General features: G+C 40.1%; 1 protein-coding gene across 2 annotated transcripts in view; it reads right to left on the reverse strand.

Annotated features, from left to right (window-relative positions):
- The window catches only part of pbx1a (pre-B-cell leukemia homeobox 1a), a 61,434-nt gene extending 49,204 nt beyond the window's left edge, over nt 1-12,230 (reverse strand). The window contains exons 1-2 of one of the 2 annotated variants that reach the window (XM_042498306.1): nt 11,577-12,230; nt 10,703-10,776 (exon numbers count right to left, since the gene is read on the reverse strand). In XM_042498306.1, the coding sequence (XP_042354240.1) occupies nt 10,703-10,776; nt 11,577-11,761 (259 nt within the window). In that variant the 5' untranslated portion in view covers nt 11,762-12,230. The remainder of the gene's footprint in view (nt 1-10,702; nt 10,777-11,576) is intronic. The other variant, XM_042498307.1, reaches the window with a different exon arrangement.
- Nucleotides 12,231-20,343: the final 8,113 nt, after the last annotated feature.

Raw genomic sequence — 20,343 nt, forward strand, 5'->3', positions numbered from 1 at the left:
TGAAGCAAAGTAAAAGTACCTCAAATTTGCACTTGAGTACAGTAAATGTACTTATATATATAGCTTCAACAGACTTCAGCGTGCAGACGACCACATACTGCAGTGCGTGTTTGTTTTTATGTTTTTGTGTGTGATATCTCCACGTCACACCTCTCACTTCTCAGTGAGTTACTGTCTACTAACACACATGCAAAAATACACACTTTCATATACAAAGTGACAGATTTCAGTGGTATCTCGATAAATAACACTGTATTCACAGTGTAAAATCAAGAGATACAATGACACAAAAATACAACGTTTGGAGAGGATTCCTGCAGTTTAAATTAGATCACCAAAAGTAAGTGTTTTACAACATGATCCTGATCTGGATAACATCGCACTGAAACCAAAACTCAGCGTCATAACCTCATAGAGTTTGTCGGCCTGGCTTTAGCATGTATACCTCTATATCGATACGATATTTTAGGGATCACTATATGTGCATTCATAAAATATTAGCACAATGAGATTTTTGATAATTATCATTCCTCCAGATATACCTGGTAAGTTCAGAAAATAACATTACTTTACTGTAATGTAGACTTTAAAACCAAGAAAAGACAACATGATATTATGACGAAAATCTAAGATGATATTGAGTTTTATATCATAATATCAATATAATACCAATACATTGCCCAGCCGTATTATTAGTTGATAATACTATAGCATTAAAGACGTGTGCAGTGTTAGTAATAAGAAATGGACAATTACGGTATAAATACACAAATTAAAAAAGTTTGGCGCATCCACCCAACATTTCAGAGGCTTTTTATGACACTGTACTGCTGATCTAATAAAGACTCACAAAATGACAAACTGTCAATAACACACAATTGTTCCCATAAACCCACACACATCGTGAGAGCAAACAACCTCCTAACTTTTGATCTTTGAAGGGTAAAACTATGTTAGAAGTGGCTTGGTAATAAATGAACAGAAGTATATAATTTGCTGATTATGCTCAAGTAGAAAAAAGAAAATGACAGCAATTAACATAATTTCAGTTGGAGTTAACTGTCCAGAACTAACACCGCCAAAGGCAAGCTGGCAGACAGAAGGCACAAAGGAAACCCACAGCTTTCACTCTGGGTTGGGATACTGATATCTACAGTACAGGGAACCAGCAAGGAGGCATCACTGTATTATCAATCCTCATCGCTGTAACTGGGAAAAACAGTTTACACATTTTACCATATTAGAGATCAGAATGGAGACTGTAATTTTCAATGTTTCAACTGTTTTCACACTGAAAAATAAAACAGTCTAGTAATTGGGCATTTCAAATATACATAAAGTAGATTTGGCATAAGTCAAAGCAGCTGGTGGTCAAGAAAATCTACGCTATTTCTGACTCAATTTTGGTTTAGTTAGAAGTTTCATTACGCAAGTTAGAATAATGTAAACTGATTTAAGCAAATAAGTGGAAAAATCTCACTCTTCAAAGTGCAAGTTTTCTCCAGTTGTGCATCTAGTCTGTCAAAAATATAAGTAATGTCAGTAGTTGAATCGGTTCAGGGATGTGTGAAGATTCCCAGAACACCTGCCAAACAGGTGATTAAGTCCCAAACCAACAACATGACTATAACTTAAAAAGGGTTTGGTTGGAAAAAAAGAACAGATCCATGGACACACAAACACACAGGAAACAGAGAAAATCCCTGTGGCTACAATTTAGGCTACGACAAACCTGAAGGCGCATCATCTTACTTTTTATGCCACAGTTATAAGTTAATACATAAATACCTATGACCACTGCAAAGACATTTGACCCAGGAGTGAATGCTGATTTTAACCTTTCCCATTAAATACAGAAGCCTGATGTTAGTGGGTGTTAGTGGTTTTGTTTTGTCACCTGGAAAACGGGCTATAGTTAACTAACTGCAACTTGAAATAATTTTTAAGTGCTAATGTTAACTAAGCCTATCAATTTGACTAAAATGTAATGACTTTTCTTAGACTATAAACTATGAAGGACAAGAATGGCAAAAAATGTAACATGAACTAATTGGCATTTTCTTCTAAAGGCTAATAAATGTAAAAATATCTGCCAAATTAACACCGCCGAGGGTTGCCTTTGGTGCCTGAAAGAGCCGACACTACTTCAGCAGCAGATTTAAGGGCCCTTATCTGCCTCTCTGTTAGATGGTCTGTCTGCTGCCAGGCGGCTAGGCCAAGTGCTGACCTCTGCTAACACTCATGCTCTCGCCCCACTGTGCTAAATGCTACCTGTGGTGTCACATCTGCCCTGGGAAGTGATCCAAAACTGCAGCACCCTGTGTCTCTATAGGCCCCACGGAATTAGCAGCAACAATCCCAAGAGACCGCCTGCCTGCCTGCCTATTTCTGCCCCTCCAACACACACTCTGACACACGCACAGGAACAGTAGATACCACACAGCACACTGAAGATTGCCAGCATGAGGCTGTTTGATTTTGCAGCCACAAAAACAACTCTTTGTGTGGCTAAATTTATCATCGCTCTCCGCCACAGTATTTGTGTCTTTCTCTACAGTTCGATATCTCTTCTCTATTTTTCTCTCCAAGTGTGTGTGTGTGTGTGTGTGTGTGTGTCTGTATTGTTCTTTGTCTGCGCCTTTCCTTCCACTGAAGGTGCCGAGGTTACCAAGGCTCATCTGTGGCCCCTTTGTCTCTCACGGCAACAGCAAGGTTTATTAACATAAATTAGAATAGCTCACCGAGAGAGTACCTTGTCGCTATGCGTTACCCACGGCAACCTCTCCTCCACTCTCAATCCACCTGAGCGTGCGTGTGTGTGTGTGTGTGTGTGTGCATGTGTGTCTGTGTGTGAAATAAAAAGAGAGAGAGAGAGAGAGAGAGAGACAGAGAGAGAGTGCACTCCCCTGCATCTAAATGTGAAACTACTCTGAAACGAGGGAGACACATCCACACCCATCTCTCCCCTGTCCTGATTAAAATAAATGGTGCTATCTGCACTGCATGACTCACTACACCATGGCATTACTATCAGTAATTGAAACATCCAATCACTACTGAGCCATCAGCCTCACTGCTCTTCCCCATCTGACTTTGTGGCACCTGATTGAACATCCCACTGTATGGGAAGTAATACAGGATATGCCTGTGAGTTTATGTGAAGACATGCGGGAGAGAGGAGCAAAAATATTGCATGCATGAGGGTGCAATTTACGTTTGGTTTTTTTGTATATATATATATATGTGTGTGTGTGTGTGTGTCTGCACACAGGATATGTAAAAGGGATATTTTGTCGATTTTCAGCTAGCTTTACATCAAGACAATGTGGGTCGTAGGTAGAAATGAACTGTGGTAAACTTCCTTCCATCTAACCAGTGTCTAGATATCCCTCAGTGAAACTCCGCCAGATGACGCAAATTGATGCAAAACACGTCATCTGCTGGAGTTTCGCTGGCTGGCCAAGAGTATAGAGGCAGATTAAGAGAGAGACCTGCTCCTCTTTCTCTGATTAAACAGTAAAACTAGGCAATGCTGACTGAATATCACCAAAACTATGTTACTGCACTGCCTATTTCTTGCTCAAAATGTTCCTAAAAACACATTATAGTGCTGTGTTTAGCTATGATATCAAGAGTTTGTGAACAGGAAGTCGGCACCATACTGCTTCCTCCTCCATGATACTGGTGTACCGTATACCGTAGACAGTGATACTCAACTGATGGACCACAGAGCAAATCTGGTCCACAACCATTTTCTAATTCACAATAGAAATTAAGTGTTTCACACTGGAAATAGTTTTTGTACGTTTAGTATACAAAGGCTCCAGAGGGCATGAAACAGAATCAAAATAGAGCTTGTTTATCAAAAAAAGTGCCAGTGGGGGATTGCCGACATCCCCCAACAGAGGTACTAGCCAAGCCTTGAGTGTCCTAGAATCCGAGAAATGTCCTAAAATCCTAGAAATGTCGTAGAATCCTTGAAATATGTGTAGGGCTGCTGCGACTGGCCCCCTGGCCTCCTGTCATTTTGCAAAAGTGTTCCCCAAGCAAAGCAAGCTGGGTATCCCCGCAGTGGAAGAACTAACAGTAAAACAAAGCAGTACTGATCAAACATAAACTAAGATTCTGTTACTGGGTTGCATATTTCTCACCTACAATGTTTTCAGAAACATGTTTTATCTTAGCGTTTAACTTTAAGACTAGACAGCTTATAGCTATCAGACATACAAGTTCGTATTATGTCACCCACCAGCAGGAGCTTTAAATGGTCTGGCACGGTGCAGTATATTCTGGTAGTTGCAGGTTTTCTACCTCTTGAGCAAAAGTGTATTTTTTCTCTGTTTTCTCTCATCATGTATTACCAATTTCAAGTATTTGCATCTTTCTGCTGCATAGACAGATTATGTTTTAATATAAGACCATCTTTCCAGCAGTGAAATAAATGTGTGTGTGTGTGTGTGTGTGTGTGTGTGTGTGTGTGTGTGTGTGTCCCACTCCTAAGCAGATATCGAGGGAGAGTCGGGTAGCCTCATTGATTGGTGTTGATTCCATCTGGGCAGCGAGCAGCGACTGACAGAGGATCTAAGCCGCTGCGAAAGGCAACCATTAATCTTGGTCCTGTTTAAGCAGCATGTATTAATTTATGTCATTTTTACTAAGTCAGCCAGGGAAGAGCGCTTGCCATTTTACGTTTGACTGTTCATCGAAGTCGGGGGGGGTTCCTTTGTACAACCCCAGCATGCTGCCAAAACGCCACTTACATCGCAGTGGCAGGGTGCCAGAGAAATGAGATCCCACACCTCGAATTAAAGGTTATCAACTGCCAGGGCAACCACCTCCATCAGAGCACCCAAGGAAATGTGAATGTATGAGTGAATGTAAGAAAAGATATAACTCCTCAGTCAAACAGAGGGAGGGGAAAAAGGTGACATGTAACCAAACAGAGTTAATGCTATGAAATATGAAAAACTAAACTGTGCAATTCAGAGGTAGCTGGAGTACACAGTTGGAGCCCCCATGAACATATCGGTAATAAGATCTGCAGGTGTTTCAACGCCAACAATATGAGGATATACGCGTCCACCAGTCCTACTGCGTGAGGCAATTCCACCAGACTGTGGAAAATCCAATCATATCCAAACAGCACCAATAAGAAAAACAATGGCTGAGGCAATTGCAACTGCAATAATGTCACCAGAGCTGTTTTGTAGACACTAAAAGCTGCTCCAGAGACAAACATCTGATAAAAAAGAAACTCCACTCCGCCATAGAGCAAATTTCCTCTCTAAAGCAATTTTATATTCGATAAGTGGGAAGGCATTCTTAGTGTAATGGATCTGAATATGATCTCTGTCAGAAAACTAAGAACATAGCCTTGTATAAAAGCCCAGTTTGCAGAATGGACAGTGCTGCTGCATCAGATAACCAGATTGAGAAGTGCAGGAAACAAACTATAGATAGACATGCAATGCATTCATATTTCTGTGTAAGAGGTGAGCTGATGGATCTCCGTGTGTCTGTCCTTCTTGCTGTGTACGTGAAGGTGAAATGTGAAAAATGTATGTGGGGGGAAAAATAGTTATCTGAAGCATTTAACAGACATGGACACACACTTACTCGCATGCATGCATAGGTGTATCTTTAAGGGATGCAGGGTGGATGTCCCGCTAATATTTGGAGCATGTGCATTTGTCCCTTGGAATAAAAAGATGAAAGTAGCGGAGGACTTTTATTTTGACAAAATTTAAGACATTTACACCATAAATTGATACCGAAAAAGCACATATTGGTACATAAAATTCATCACAATGCAGGAAAAAAAGTGTCTGATGCTCAAACTATTCTGGCAGAGGACCCCCCTCCCCTCTGTTTCATATGTGCCCCCCCAAATGTTCAAATGAGACCTACGCCATTACATGCACGGAGAGACAAGAAACCAAAATAAAAACTTTGATTATTCATTTGTTTAAAGGTTTAAAGAGACAGAGTATAGCTACTGCAACTTCCAAAACAAACACAAAACACACCTATGCTCTCGCAAACACACGCTCAAACACGCACAAACTCCCTCGCCATACGATGACATACAGAATATGACCATTCTACAGCCAGATCTGTTATCACGGCTAATTACAACTCCCACCTCAGATATACAGGGCTGTAATTAGCCTCTTAAAACATGATTAACATGTCTCAATTAAGCCAGTCAACATTTGCATAATATATTAGCTGTCCTAATTGCAAGTGAGTTTATATCAGAGGACAGGGAACAGCAAAAAATACTCGCTGTTGCTTCTGAAGTGCACTGATAATGTAGTGAGTATAAATTTGAATATAGAGCAAACGTCTGTGGGTAAAATGGAATCCGGTCTATTTATGTTTGATATAACTCACTTTAAAAGCAAAGATAAACTCACAATCAGCACATCCCCGCTCAGACGACTTAGAAAAATATATTACATGTTTATTATCATTCACGTTTCTGGTTAAGTGGAGGAATAGTTTCCTGTAAACTCGCAAATCAAAGCCCAGCAACATTTTCGAAGGAAAATTTTGCACTCGTTTTGAAGTTATTTATTCGAAGTCATTTATGAGGGAACAGACAGAGTCCTGTTCAGCCTTATTTCCGTGGAAACTAAAACATGGGGGGATAAACTGCTGCTTCGGCACTTCCAAGCCGGGGACAGATATACAGTCTCCAAGCTAGTGCGGGGAAACCAAGGACATAGCCATTAGTTTCAGGACAGCGCCACATTGGAGACTAATGCCTCCATCTGTCACTGGAGATGAGAGGAGAGTAACAAAGAGAGGCAACACTAACCCCTGAACTCATCATGGACAGCCATGTCAATTAAATACTGAAAAACAGCAGCACTGGGAGCCATAGTGACCAGTCTATCCACTGCTTCATGGAAGCTCAACTAGTACCTCCGTCAACGTTTGATGTTAATGTTACAGGAAATACAATAAATAGTAGTTTGACATTTTATCACCATGCACCTTCACATTTATGTCAACCCTACCTACAAGAGCTTAAACAATCAACTGATTAAAGGGATACTACACTCACAAAATGACTGTTTGTATGTCAATTACTCACTCCCGTTACATTCAGTTTTAAATTTTGTATTTCTCACATGCCTCCGTGTGAAGAAAGAATCCAAAAATTCTTGAGAAACTGAAATCATGGGGGTCCACGTTTAACAAAACTATAGTAACACATCAGTTTACAAACTCTCACACAACTCGTGCAGTATACTTTAAGTCACATTTCTCAATTCGTATGCTCAGTACCTCCCAAACAGAAAGCTCTTTCCGACAGGGAGCTGAAAAAGTGAAACATATTCTCTAATTCAATATAAAATGGGGTGAGTACTTGATATAAAAATTGTCATTTTGTAGGTGTAGTATTCCTTTAATGGATTTGTTAGTTGCGACTTTATTAATCCTTTCTGTCATTTTTTAAGCAATATGCTAAACTTTTTAAAGTAGCAATTTTTCCATCCGCTCCAATTTGCTGCTTTGACTGTTATATATTTTTGTAGACAGAAAATCCTTGGGTTTCAGACTGCTGGTTAGACAAAACAATAAAGTTGAAAACCACACTTTGGCAATATTTTTCAAGACTATAGACTAAATAATTACCTATTTAATCAAGAAAGTAATGGGCAAACTGATCAATAATGAAAATAATTAAGGCACCCTGGTAGCTCACCTGGAAGAGCACCTTAGCGGCAACCCAGGATCGAGTCCGACCTGTGGCCCTTTCCTGCATATCCTCCTCTCTCTCTCCCGCCTTTCGCACTATTTATCTTAATAAACAAAGACCAAAAAGCCAAAAAATATATATCTTAAACAAATAATGATTGTAAGCTGAACATGAACAACACAGCACTTTCAGGACAGCTGTCAAAAGAAACATCTTTGTGTTATGCTTATGATAAAAATCTAATTCTCCCAACATTTATGGCAGCAGCCTTTGACCAGATCAACACCACTGTGACTATCTAAAATGTGTGTACATGTCTAATTAGCAGGGCAAGCTTGGAGGGTGGGGGGTAGGGGGGTGGCTGCAGTTAGTGGGAGCGACTGATTCAGCAGGTCTCCAGCTTTGATAAGTTCAAGCGGTGTAATGCATTATCCGTCTGATCACATTAGTCATGCAGGAGCTCTCCATCTGACCCGAGCCTGCATGGGGGTAATGTGAGGCTGCTGACACAGAGTGGCCTGACGAAACAGTCCCAGGCCCGCAGATAGAGAGACACAGCGAGGGAGAGAGAGCGGGTAGGCCTGAAATCTGACACCCAGAAACACTGACTTGGTGTCTGGCTTCTCTTACTTAGTCAACCTGTACGTGCCAGCTTCCCTCGCCGTAATGGTTCCACACAAACAAAGACACTCTCCAACTCTCTTCACAGGATGTGAAGCAAGCAAAGGGAAAACAAATTCCAAGTGCTTCTCAGGAACTGTAGAAACAATGATAATAGTTTAAAGAAAAAAAGTGTAGGGGGGGCCGGTAGTTAGGGGAAACACGAAATACAACACTGGAGGCCAAAAGGAACATCTCTGAGTGGTAACATAAACCTCCACCGTTGGTTTTCCATAAGCCAGCGTGCGAACCTGAGCTTGTTTAAGCTTGCTAAATACTCTCCTGCCGTGACACAAGCCCGACCCCGGCACAAATATACAGGGCGTGGGGTGGGGTGGGGGTCATCAGTTAAGGCCTGCTCTGTCTGCTATAGGCATGCACTCCCGCCTTGTTTGTCAGCTGCGTGCCAATGGACACCTCACTGCTGCAATGTCCCATATTGCTGCTGTCAACACTCACACACCAGTGATATACCATAAGGGGATACATGCGACACACATGTGAGTAACATGCAACAAATGATATACGATCTAAAGAAATGTGTCCTCTCTTCAGTAAAAGGTCGAGGAAAAGGGCTGCTTCGAATGTGAACCGCTGCACTCGTCTCCTCCTGCTCACACTTCTTCTCAAAGACGCTCTGACTGCAACAATGTAAAAAAGCGAGGAGAAGCTGACTCTTTATAAAGAATATAAAAAAGAACTGACAAATTACAGGCTGTACTCCGCTCGCATACACTGCACTCAGCACATTTGGCTGTAAATGCCATGGTGAAGGTTTGAGTCATTTTCTCTGTCACTGCAGTGAAAGGATTTTCAGTTTCGTCTGCACAAACCTCCTATGGGCGAAGATGAGCCGCAGCTCAGCTCTTCAAACGTAGACAGGGAGGACACAGCGAGGCAGCCATTAAAGCTCGATTCTCTCTTAAATTGTTTGGGTTATTCTTAACTTTTAAATGCTTTTCTGCTTTCATCAAAACATCATAGTTATTTAGGGCTTGCTGATTTGTGGTTTGGAGCATGTTTTTCAAAAACACTTTAGAGTAAAAATAGCTGATTTGATACATAAAAGAAAAGAGGATATAAACTATGTTGAAATATGCTCATTTCCAAACTTGGTCCTAATTTGCAGGCCAAGGGGACCCTCTCTCTCTCTGTCTCGTCAGAAGCTCTGTGAAATCCTGCGTTGCCAAGAACGGTGGGAAGAGAGGAGAGGCAGGGGGAAAAGCCAGGAAAAGGTCCAAGTCACTTTGTTCTTCTTTTTGGAAACGAACTCTGGTTGAACCCAGGGAGACGCCAGACAGTTTACAAAGAGCCAGGCATTACTCTCTCACTTTTCCAAGCCTTGCAATTTAGAAACAGGGCCCCAACCTACTGCAGCTTCCTCCTCACAGACAGCACTCTTTAACCTTTAAATGTGGTGAAAATCCCAAAGTGCCTGCTGGTTCCCTCTACCTCTTTTTTTTGTTCGGAAAACCTGCGCCAAACTCTGACTCACACCAACAAAATGTCGGTGTATAAGAGCTCATTTAAAATTAAGGGAAATGGTATTGCCTCCATACCAGCCCTGTGTTTATTTTTAACTGTCATGGCTGCGAAAGCGACCGACCAGACTAAAAGTGACAAGGCTCCCTCAATAACCTCAAAGACAGCTTCAAAAGTTGTGTTCACAGATAAGCGTGTACTGGATATTTTGTTTTATTTCCTCCCTTGAAAAGCCGCCTCTTACACGGCATCCCGCCACATCCCTCAGAGAATATTCACAGGCTTTTATCATGTGAGCCGCTCTTCTTTTAATCTGCTGTTAAGTGAGTAATAATTCACACATTCCTTTTCATGACTTTGACCCCTTGTTGCAAACATAAACAGAAAATCCCTCCGACCTGCCTCTGCATTTTTAAAACAGCTCACTTAGCAAACAACCATCAAACTCGGCCAAGGAAAAACAGACAGAGAGGGGTGAGAAAGCCCGGCCCCAGCCCAAATGTCGGCATGAAAACACTCCTGTCCAATGACAGCGCCTAATCTGAGGCCAGGGCTGTTCACATGCACAGTGTGTGACGTTTGTCAAGAAAAACATCTCATATATTGTTAAAAAATAAAATATATATATATATTTTTACAGCAAATCAATTTAGAGTGGCTTGAGAGGAATGCTATAATGATTATGATCTATATTCTTAAAAATATGCATGAACATGTTTTAAATAGAGAGAGACGTGAAGCTTAGACACTAACAGTCCGCTGTTAGACCACAAAACTGACAATGTTCTTGTCAGTATCAGTAAATGCAAGCGAAAATAAATAAAAATCCAGCAAAGAGAACAAACAGCTTACCTGTTTTTTCTTTTATTTCGCACAAGACGTTGAAGAGAGCAGGTTTCATTCTGTGGCAGTTCAGTGCATGTTTCCTAAAAAGAGGACAGGACATCCCTTTCCAGATCAATATTCAAACAAGTGGCAATAATAACAAAGCCACTTCAATAAGGAGGGCGTTCTTAAATCATAAAATGTCATTGTGAATATTTTCCCAGATTCTCCTGCTGTTTCTACTGTAAGAAGCAGGTTAATTTGTAAAAAAAAAAAAAAAAAAATCAAGAGCCAATGCAAAGAATAATATAATTATTTTTTTTTTAACTGGATCTCTAGTGTTTTAATTTAATTATTTTTGACACATAAATACACAATTAGAGAATTCAAACCTTCCCATACAATATGCAAGAAAAATCCAACCAGTTACACTACACCTGTAACATGCCTCGATGGTGTTTTCTTTACATTTTAACAATTACTGATTAAAACTATAGGAGAGGAGCTGCAACATGTTATCACTGCACAAGATTATAATGTAAGCTCCTTTGTAACAGAAGAGTCTTGAAAGACTGGAGTGGCAACTGCTCCACAGTTAAAACAAAAAACAAAAAACCTAAAGTGATCATCCTTGTCCACAATAATCAAACAATAATTAATAGTTTTGATTAAAAAAAAAACTATTATCGAAAAGTTGTTTCATATATTTAAACATGAATCGTGACAAGTTTTTAAGGTCTTTATTTTCGCTTTCGCGCAGTCACGGCACTTCAGTGGGCGTAATTGCTTTCATTTAGAGACACAAACCACAATGTTATTATCTCCCCCTTCCATCCCCAACAACCTCATATTTCCGCTCTCTGATTAACAATACAAGTGTGTGTTTTCAGTAGAGCCTCACCTCGCCTGTGCTTCGTCTAAGCTTTGGTCTGTGATGGTCATTATTTGCTGTAATATGTCTCCGATGTCCTGCTTTCTTCCCTCTCCGTCCGTCCCCGCCGTGCCATCCTGCATATGCTGCGCCAGGCCGGGGTGTCCGGCCATGCCTACCCCGTGGGAGTGCATCAACCGCGGCTGCTCGTCCATCCTTGACCACGGTCCCTGCTGCCTCGCCTCCAACTTTTAAATTTTAATATCAAGAGGAGGGAGGGAGGAAGAGAAAAATATCCTCGGAAATTCCTCTGGATTCCTCTGCGTCTCTCTCAGCTCCGACACTCCTCCTTTTTCCTTGGTAAGCTTTTCTGGATTTGGGAGGAGGGAGACTGACAAACCCTCTCTCTGCTCTCTCTCTCTCGCTCTCGGTGTCTCTCCTAGCTGGTTTAGGTGAAATCTGATCTGAATCGCTGCTTTTGGCTTTGGCCACTCCTGCACCGCTACTGTAGGGAAGAAGAAAAAAAAACAGGATTGAACATTAAAGGCTCCTAATCTGATTAAAAGTGGAGCGCGTTGGGCTCCTCTTATGAAACCTCCGATATACTCGAGAGCTTTATGCGCTATAACGCGCTAAAGACTCAACTTGCCTGTTAAGGTTTTTGGATACAAAGTAGCCACCAACTGTCTGTTATTGTTTCGCTTATGTCTGGTAACTGACTCATAATCAGAGTATGGATGGAAAGCCTCCGCCCCTCGAGCCACGATTGGAGAAGAAGGAGCGCGCAAGTCCCACCTCGGTCCTCTCCGAAAACGTCAATCATCCTCCTCGGGAAGGTGGGACACTGTAATAAACATAAAGAGATGTGACCGGACCGGGTGGCTATACAGTGATGGATAGAGAGTGAATATGTAGCCTAATAAATAATTGTGAGTGGCAGTGAAGCTCTGACCCAACAGGACAGCATGGTGGTGCTCGTGGGAGACACTCTGTCACCCGGACTATATATTCTCCAGCTGAATATTTACATCCTTGTAATCAGTCAAAGGATAAATAAATCAAGATGAATTTATTAGTTTGTGGGAAGCACTTTTACAAGCCTTTTGTTGTAACACAGGACCACAACAGTTGTTATGGCATATGCACCGATGCCCCCCCCCCCCCCCAGTCTAGCCAGCCTATTTTCAAAATTGATTAAAGAGGAACTCCATCAAATTTTAAAATCAAAGTATGTTTACAGATCTTGGAGAGCTCTACAGCATAAGTGAAAGAAAAAATCATATGAAGTCTGGGGATGTCAACAGTTAACCACTGATAATATTTTCCACTGGTTACATATGTGGGTCTATGGCTTATTTTGCTACTCTTCAGTTTACTGCACCGTGCACCACTTGTGTCTTACAGGAGCAAGCCAGCTAGTGGCGCCATTTTTTTGGTGATTACCACTAATAGGGTAACGCTGCCCCAACGCAACAGCATTACTGTTGAAACATTGTTCCTATCCTCCAGTTGCCTTTCAGCTCAACCCTATGAGTAGGCTACTTAATTTTGAGCCCTAAATCCCCATTAGTACTGTTGACTGTTAGCACTGTTAGCACTGTCAGCACGGCAAGTGGTGCTAACATAGTTAACACCACTAAAAAGGTTTAATGGCTCAAAACTGAGCCACTTACTCACTTGGACAAGGTGGAGGGCGACTGGAGGGTGAGCACAATGTTTCTGCAATGCGTTCTGCCACCAGATGGCAATAATAAAAATCAAGACCGGTACATAGTGAAACATTAAAATTTCACCACCTCTAAAGGGATAGTGCTTTGAAATGATAACTGGATCTGAATGAACATTGAGTTGTGCGCAATCTGACAAATTGCCTTGAGTGATATCACTTGAGACAGATAAGTTTAAAGACTACATGTTTGAAAATAAAAACAAAACTGGAGGTGTTGACTTCTAGAAGCGAAGTTAACAGACCTCTGTTGCCCGCCTCTTTTTGTTGAGGTTAACAGCTCAAGGCAACATTAGCCACTACTAGCAAAACATGCCCATATCTCTTACTGAACTGTCAGCAGTGCAGTTGAACTACAGGTAATGTAGGCGACAGGTTTTGACAAGGAAGAGAAATGCGTGGAATATAAAGGACAATATAGTATCTGGTTCAGGAGCATCAATTTTGAACCTTTTCATTTAAACGCTCTATTGTGAGTCCGACGATGAATGAAACCTTTATTGCCCAAAGAGGAATTTGGTTTGTACAACTGAAAATAAAAGATTATACAGAAACACACAAAATAAAATAAAAAATAATGTAGCATAAAAACAAGCATCATAAAACATTAAAAAAGTAATTCCAATAACCCATAAAATCAAGAGGTGCCAATGTTATAGAAGTGCAATGCTGACGGCGAAATACTCTTTTAATCATTTTACCTTTTTAAGCAAAAATGCAACCAACTACCAATAGCAAAATCATCAGTACCAGATGATTTTATGTGAATATTTGCAGGTATACTTGTCCAAGTCCAAGTGCAAGAGCGCTATAACGGAATATTGTTACATATTCAGTCAACATAACAGCCCCCATATCTATGGCCTTAAAAAGAATATTTTGTTATTGTATCTACTGTTGGTCAATCAAAACAAGCAATATGAATATGTCTTGGGATTTTGAGAAATCGACATTTTTTAGTATTTTTTTTTTTACATTTTACAGATCAAATGATTAATCAGTTGGTTGAAATAACAGCTGGCAGATAAATCAATAATGAAAATAATTGTTGGCTACAGCCCCTAACCAGAGTGGAATTTATATTTTAATTTGCATTAAACATGACATATGTTATTGCATGGAAATGATCTTCTGTTAACACGTAAAAAAATCTAAATCATAATCTGGATATGCTGCAGGTCTGTGGCTCTGAGTCTGGTCTCTGCTATATCCAAATGCTTCCTTCCCCTCTTTTCCTGGCCGGACAGAAATCGATCAGTCAGTTTTCTCATTACGTGCTGAATAGGGAGGTAGGGCAGTAATTGTCACAAGGGGCAGGGTGAGGTTGAGGGTAGTGGTGGTGATAATGTCTGACACTAAGGAGCTGCAAGACTGCACAGTACAGCCCTGAAATGGAAGTCTGCGGTCCAACAGCCATTCTGCTTTATTTTATACCCTATTTAACAGGGTCATAATGACAGAGGATTATCTTTGTGTTGTAGGAAGGGGATGGTGGTGCAGCTGAAAACATGCACACTAACATGTGAGAAATACTCGTCAGACATAGGAAATATCAAGTTTTTCTTATATTTTTTTACCCAATCATTCGTTGACAAAACAGTGAGCGTAAAGCCAGAGTCTTATGTCAGGCTGGTGCTTTAAATCCCGATCTATACCTCCCACACATCAGTCTTCTTAGGTCCGATTTAAAAATCAAGGGCTGCATTGATTAGTGTGAAATATGATCTAAAGAGCTCATTCCTTTTGCTCTAAATTCAAATTTATTCCACTGTAAGCCAATAGACAGAAATGACCTTATTGCTTGTGGATGCTTTCCGGAAAGTAAACTCTGAATAGAATAAATAAGACCTTGTTTGTGGCTCTGATTGCTGCATTTCAGAAAAAGCAGCATTTGCAGCCTTAATGAAAGTGAAAAAAAAATCATCTGACATTGCATATTTTCTCTCCATTAAAACCAAAATGTGTTGTTGCAGCATTAATATTACTGCAAAGAAAAAAAAGAAAAAAGTGGGATTTGATTATAATTGCAAATGAATTTTGATGTAAAAATATTCTTATAAATAGTAGATGTTTTTCTCCAGAAGTTGCCGAGTTGTTTTTCCGAGACTGAAAATGTTAATACCAAAGCATGTCTGAATTCCCAGAAGAAATGTGAACTAGTTGAGTTTGTTGAGTTGTGTTGTGTTTACCATCATCCAGTGAGGCTGCTCTGATAAATATGGAAGAAGACTGAATGTACCTCAGATTATAATACATTCATGATTAGAAAATTGCTGCTTTTTTCATAATTTTTCACACGAGCCACCTAAAGTAAAATAATGTAAGACAGTGTGTTTGGATAGACTCCTCGCTATTTTAACCCCTCTACCGAATTTAACACCAATAAGCAGTAGGAATACTTGATAAATGGTTTATGACCATCTAGTTTTAACAAAAATTGACATAAATTATATTTGTTGGATTTATTTTAATGTGTTTATTAAAGTATTTGCAACTATTAATATGCCCAATTAAAATTGGTGATCAATGTGTTCAAATCTTAAGAAAACAGCATTAATTACAACCGTCAAAGCATTCAGTAACCAGCAACACTTTATCATAATCATCTTTAAAAGTAACTGATAGTTAATTGAACTCAAGTTAATAGTTATTTTACTGTAACAATAAAATGCTCATAAATTACATTTATTATTAGTAATGCTATAATGTATAGTATGTTTATAGTTTATTGCTGCAGGTTTTTATTCTATATTAAGTGTTTGTTAATGGTTAATAATTGGTTTGTAAACAATCAATATTATCTGGATGTTATATAGTTGTACCTGATGATTAAATAGCTTGTAAAATGGTTAATAAATGCTGTGCAGTGTATCTATAAACACTACCTTGATTTTAGACTGTTTACAAGCAAATAATTAACCATTGTCAAATGCGTAATGTATCACAGAAAATGATGTGTGCAGCAATAAACTCTTAAAATACTAAAAATTACAACATTACTAATAATTAGTAAAAATTGTTATAATTTAATTGTTTTTTAACAGTAAAATAAGTATCAATTTACAGTTTGTTAACGATAATCATTATAAAGTGTTACCCTTTGACAGTTTATGGCTGCTGCATGAGGGGAGTTATAGTTTTCAAAAAATTATTAATTTTAAAAAACGTCCTTATATTTCCTTACTCCTACATTACAGTGTGCTATAATGCATTATTAAGTGTTTACACACTGCTTACAAATGCTAAATAAGGGGATTTAAAATGAAGTTTTCAAAGATGTATTAGATCCAACCAAAGCGCAATATTTTTAAGCTTCATAACAAATAACATAAACAAATGCTGACTCCACAGCACACGTTCTCCTATCTGGACCAGGGTCAAACAACTCCTCCCAGAGAGAGCTGCAGGTCAGAGCAGGGTAAGTTATGTATGAGCTAGGAACACACCGAGGGAGAAAGCAGCAACTGCATGGCACATCTCTCCAGGAAGTAACCTTGATGAAAAATTCAGTTGTTTGCAGCTCTTGGCGTCCCTCAGGCATGAATAAAGTGAGGCCCAGACAGAGAGAAAAGACCTGGGCTCAGCTTGAAACTCCTCACCGACCCACTGCTGAAGAACACACACATCGGCCGGCATTAGAAGATGGGCACGAATTAAACTTTAATCACACCTCAAATAGATTAAGCGACAGGAGCCGAGTCAGCGTTTCCAAGCCCTTGCTCTGCCTCTGTTGACCATCCTCCTTTGAACTCCGGCTAAATTAAATACCCACAAGTTTCTTTGCACCTCAGATAAGCTTTTAAGCAAAAGAGGTACTTGAAACTAACCTGAGGTAGAAAGCAAGACCTGCACAGCTGCCTAGTCCTTAATGTGATGTTTTATGTAAATTATCTCTTTAAAGTTTAGTATTCGTACCTCCATAACGACACATTCTCACTCTAAACTCGTCAAATAGCCAAGCTCATTACATGCAAAATGTCTTTTTAAACTAAACTTCTGTTTTCACAGGAAATATACAGTTTCTGCTCATAACACACAGTCTCTTTTTAAACTAAACAAAAACCAACATGGGTCTAGTGCAATTTTAGGTTTTCAAAAAAATGAACACAGTTAGGTTTAGGAAAAAAGCACACGGCTTGGTTTAAAGTAACTACATTTCTTACTAATGTAACGTCATGTATGTCAGGTTACCTATGTCTCATGGTATACTATGTTTTGGTTTCATACAGGACACAAGCAGCGGCTTCCTGGATGAAAGTTCTGTGTTTGTTTGACCCAATCACCATCTGTACCTCCTCCTTTCCTATGTGACCCTTTTTTTTCGTTCTTAATAAAACATGAGTTGCTAAGAGCATCCAATAAGAATGCTGCCTGTTGCGCCTCCTACAGACTCTAAAGTTGTTTTTCATTGCATTGGTTTCAGACAACAAGTGTCACTAACCAAGCGTCTGTGACGAATTGGGAGCGAGAACATCCTGTCAGTAAGGTTTGCGGAGTTGTGAGACAAACCTTACCAAGGTGGAGATATCCTTTAAGTCCTAAATGCTTTATACTTTTAGTCCTACATTTAGGTCAACGTCCAAATATGCTGGATCCTACAGTGCTGCCATCTCTAGAGATATGTTACAGTCTGAAAATAAATTGTGACAGTCCTCCAAAGTATGTCATTTGTACTAAACACCAACTTCTGGGTCTACAAAATTAAACCAATGAGAAAGTTCCAAAATATGCAATTCCTAGTAAAGCCACTGGAGCTAACTCCAGAAAAGAATCAGTCCCTATAGACCCCCATGTTACAGTAAAATGCTCAACTTCACAGCAGAAATAAATATATTTACAAAAAAAAAAAAAAATGGAAAAAAACAGTTTGGATCTCTATAGCTAATTTTCCAATTATTGACAACTGTAGCTAATTATAAGGGGAGAAAAGGAGGAATTCAGGTCCCTGTATGAATGTAGTCAGAGTGGACAGAGCAGTCAAAAAACACAGGACTTTGACCCAGGAGACTGGGGTTTGTGTCCCATGTAAAACCAAGAGGTTTTTTGTACATTAGGTATGTAACATCAGGTTACGTACTTATCAAGTCATCACATAAAGTCACATTTTCACATCCAGTAAACAGCGTTATGTGACGACGCCCAATTGTGGTTCCTTTCTAAAACCAGTACTAACACGTAGAGGCACAAATTTAGGAAACGCTACAAAACACAAAGCATGTGATCATATTAGTTCAAGGACTTGAAATCTTTATGTGTAAAATTGGCCTAGCGCCCCTTTACTTTAGTTCTAGCAATGAACATGATGGTGGTTTTCTCAGTAGCCATATGAAGATGAAGCTTATTGCTTTATCCTCTCTGAAATATGATTCCAGATTTTTTTTTTAAAACAAAACAAGATATATTTTCTGGAAAACCTAAACTAATGTCTCCTCTGTCTGTGTGACTTTATTTAAGAAAATTATATTTTAGAACTGAAGAATGGTCTGGTAAATATGGAGATTTTGTGCTTTGTTTCCTTGTTAGTTAGAGTAAAGAACCCAGCAGGATTTGCCTGTATCTTGCAGCTCATGATCATTTTTAGTGTGGATAAGCTGAATGTGTCTTTGTGCAGCTGAGGCTGGGTCAGGGTGAAGGATGACTGATATGAAGGGGTTGACCTGTCACATAGCATTTGACTTACTATCCTTGGAACAGGATAAAAGGGGAGCCAAATGTCAAGTGATACAAGTGACGCATCCTCACGCACACACATACACACACACACACACACACACACACACACACACACACACACACACACACAGAGGGCTGAGGAGATGAATGTTTTATAATAAAACCTAAAAACCCACCAGCCATTCTGTGGATGGCATGTAAAAACAGTAAGCTTATCATTTCCGTGAAAATAATAGTCACCGGTGGCACTCGCTGTGTGTGTCAGCCACAGGATTTCCATGCCCTTTTCCGTGAGTGTGTCTGTTCTTGCTGTAGGGCCCCTGTAAGCCCTTAGACCTCTTGGCAAAGCGTGGGCTGTGCCTGGTGGGGGGAGATGTGACGGATGCCGGAGCCTCGGAGCCCGCTAGCTGCTCTGTGAATTTTCCCAGACTCATTTGCATTCATAAAGAGCCTACTCCTTGTCACAGAGTGTTTTCTTTTTTAGTCTGCCTCCAAAAATCCTGTGCGACTCCTGGTGGGAGTGCGCCGGGAAAATCCGACTGTCAAAGACGACAAGATGAATGAATCCCTGTGTCAGACAAGTGTGGCTTCAACGATGACAGATGGAGGAGAGCTGTCCCTCCGTCGATCGGTAGGCTTCATTTTGGAATAAATAAATCTGAATTTCACCCCCTCCCATAATTACAAGTGTTGCTTTATTTGACAGCTCTCTGTGTTTGTTGATGGGAGTGTGTCTGTTGATGTGTGTGTGGTGGGTGGTGGCACTGACCAGGTGACAGCTTGATTTAATTCCACATGGGAGTGACTGCAGTGTGGTGCAGTGGTTTTCAATCCTGACTTCTCATCCTAGCTTTCTAATCAAGCACCCATGTGCACGTGGAACAGCAGGTGAACGCAAACATGCAATCAAATGCAACTGACGTTCAAATGCTTCCTTTTTCTGAAGCAAAGCCATGCCATTGTTCCAATGCACCAAAATTTAGAAGCTCTGTTAGTCCTAAAAATGTCCCATTGGATCTGAAGTCCATTTCTCCAACCACCCATTACACCAAAAGCAAACAGCCATTGCTCGGAAGTCCTGTTGCTCTGAAAATACACACTCCCTGTAGCTCGTTTCAGTTTCCCAGCAGCGTTTGAGCCATTGCTCTCGGGTGTTTAAACCGACCCTTTGTGGCATTTTTATATATTTCTGTTTTTTTGATCTTGGGTGTTTTTACCAACCCTTCGCTGCATCTCCTGGTAGCATTTGAGTTACAGATCGTGGATGTTTTCAGGGACTCTTGCCTGCAATTGAGCCACCAATTGCAGGTGGCTCAACAATTCACTGCATTTTCAGACCTATTGATTGCAGATGTTTTTACAGATTTTTCATTGAATTTGAGCAACCCTTTACTGACC

Source organism: Plectropomus leopardus, chromosome 12 (assembly GCF_008729295.1).
Source record: "Plectropomus leopardus isolate mb chromosome 12, YSFRI_Pleo_2.0, whole genome shotgun sequence".
In the NCBI taxonomy this organism is placed as follows: domain Eukaryota; kingdom Metazoa; phylum Chordata; class Actinopteri; order Perciformes; family Serranidae; genus Plectropomus; species Plectropomus leopardus.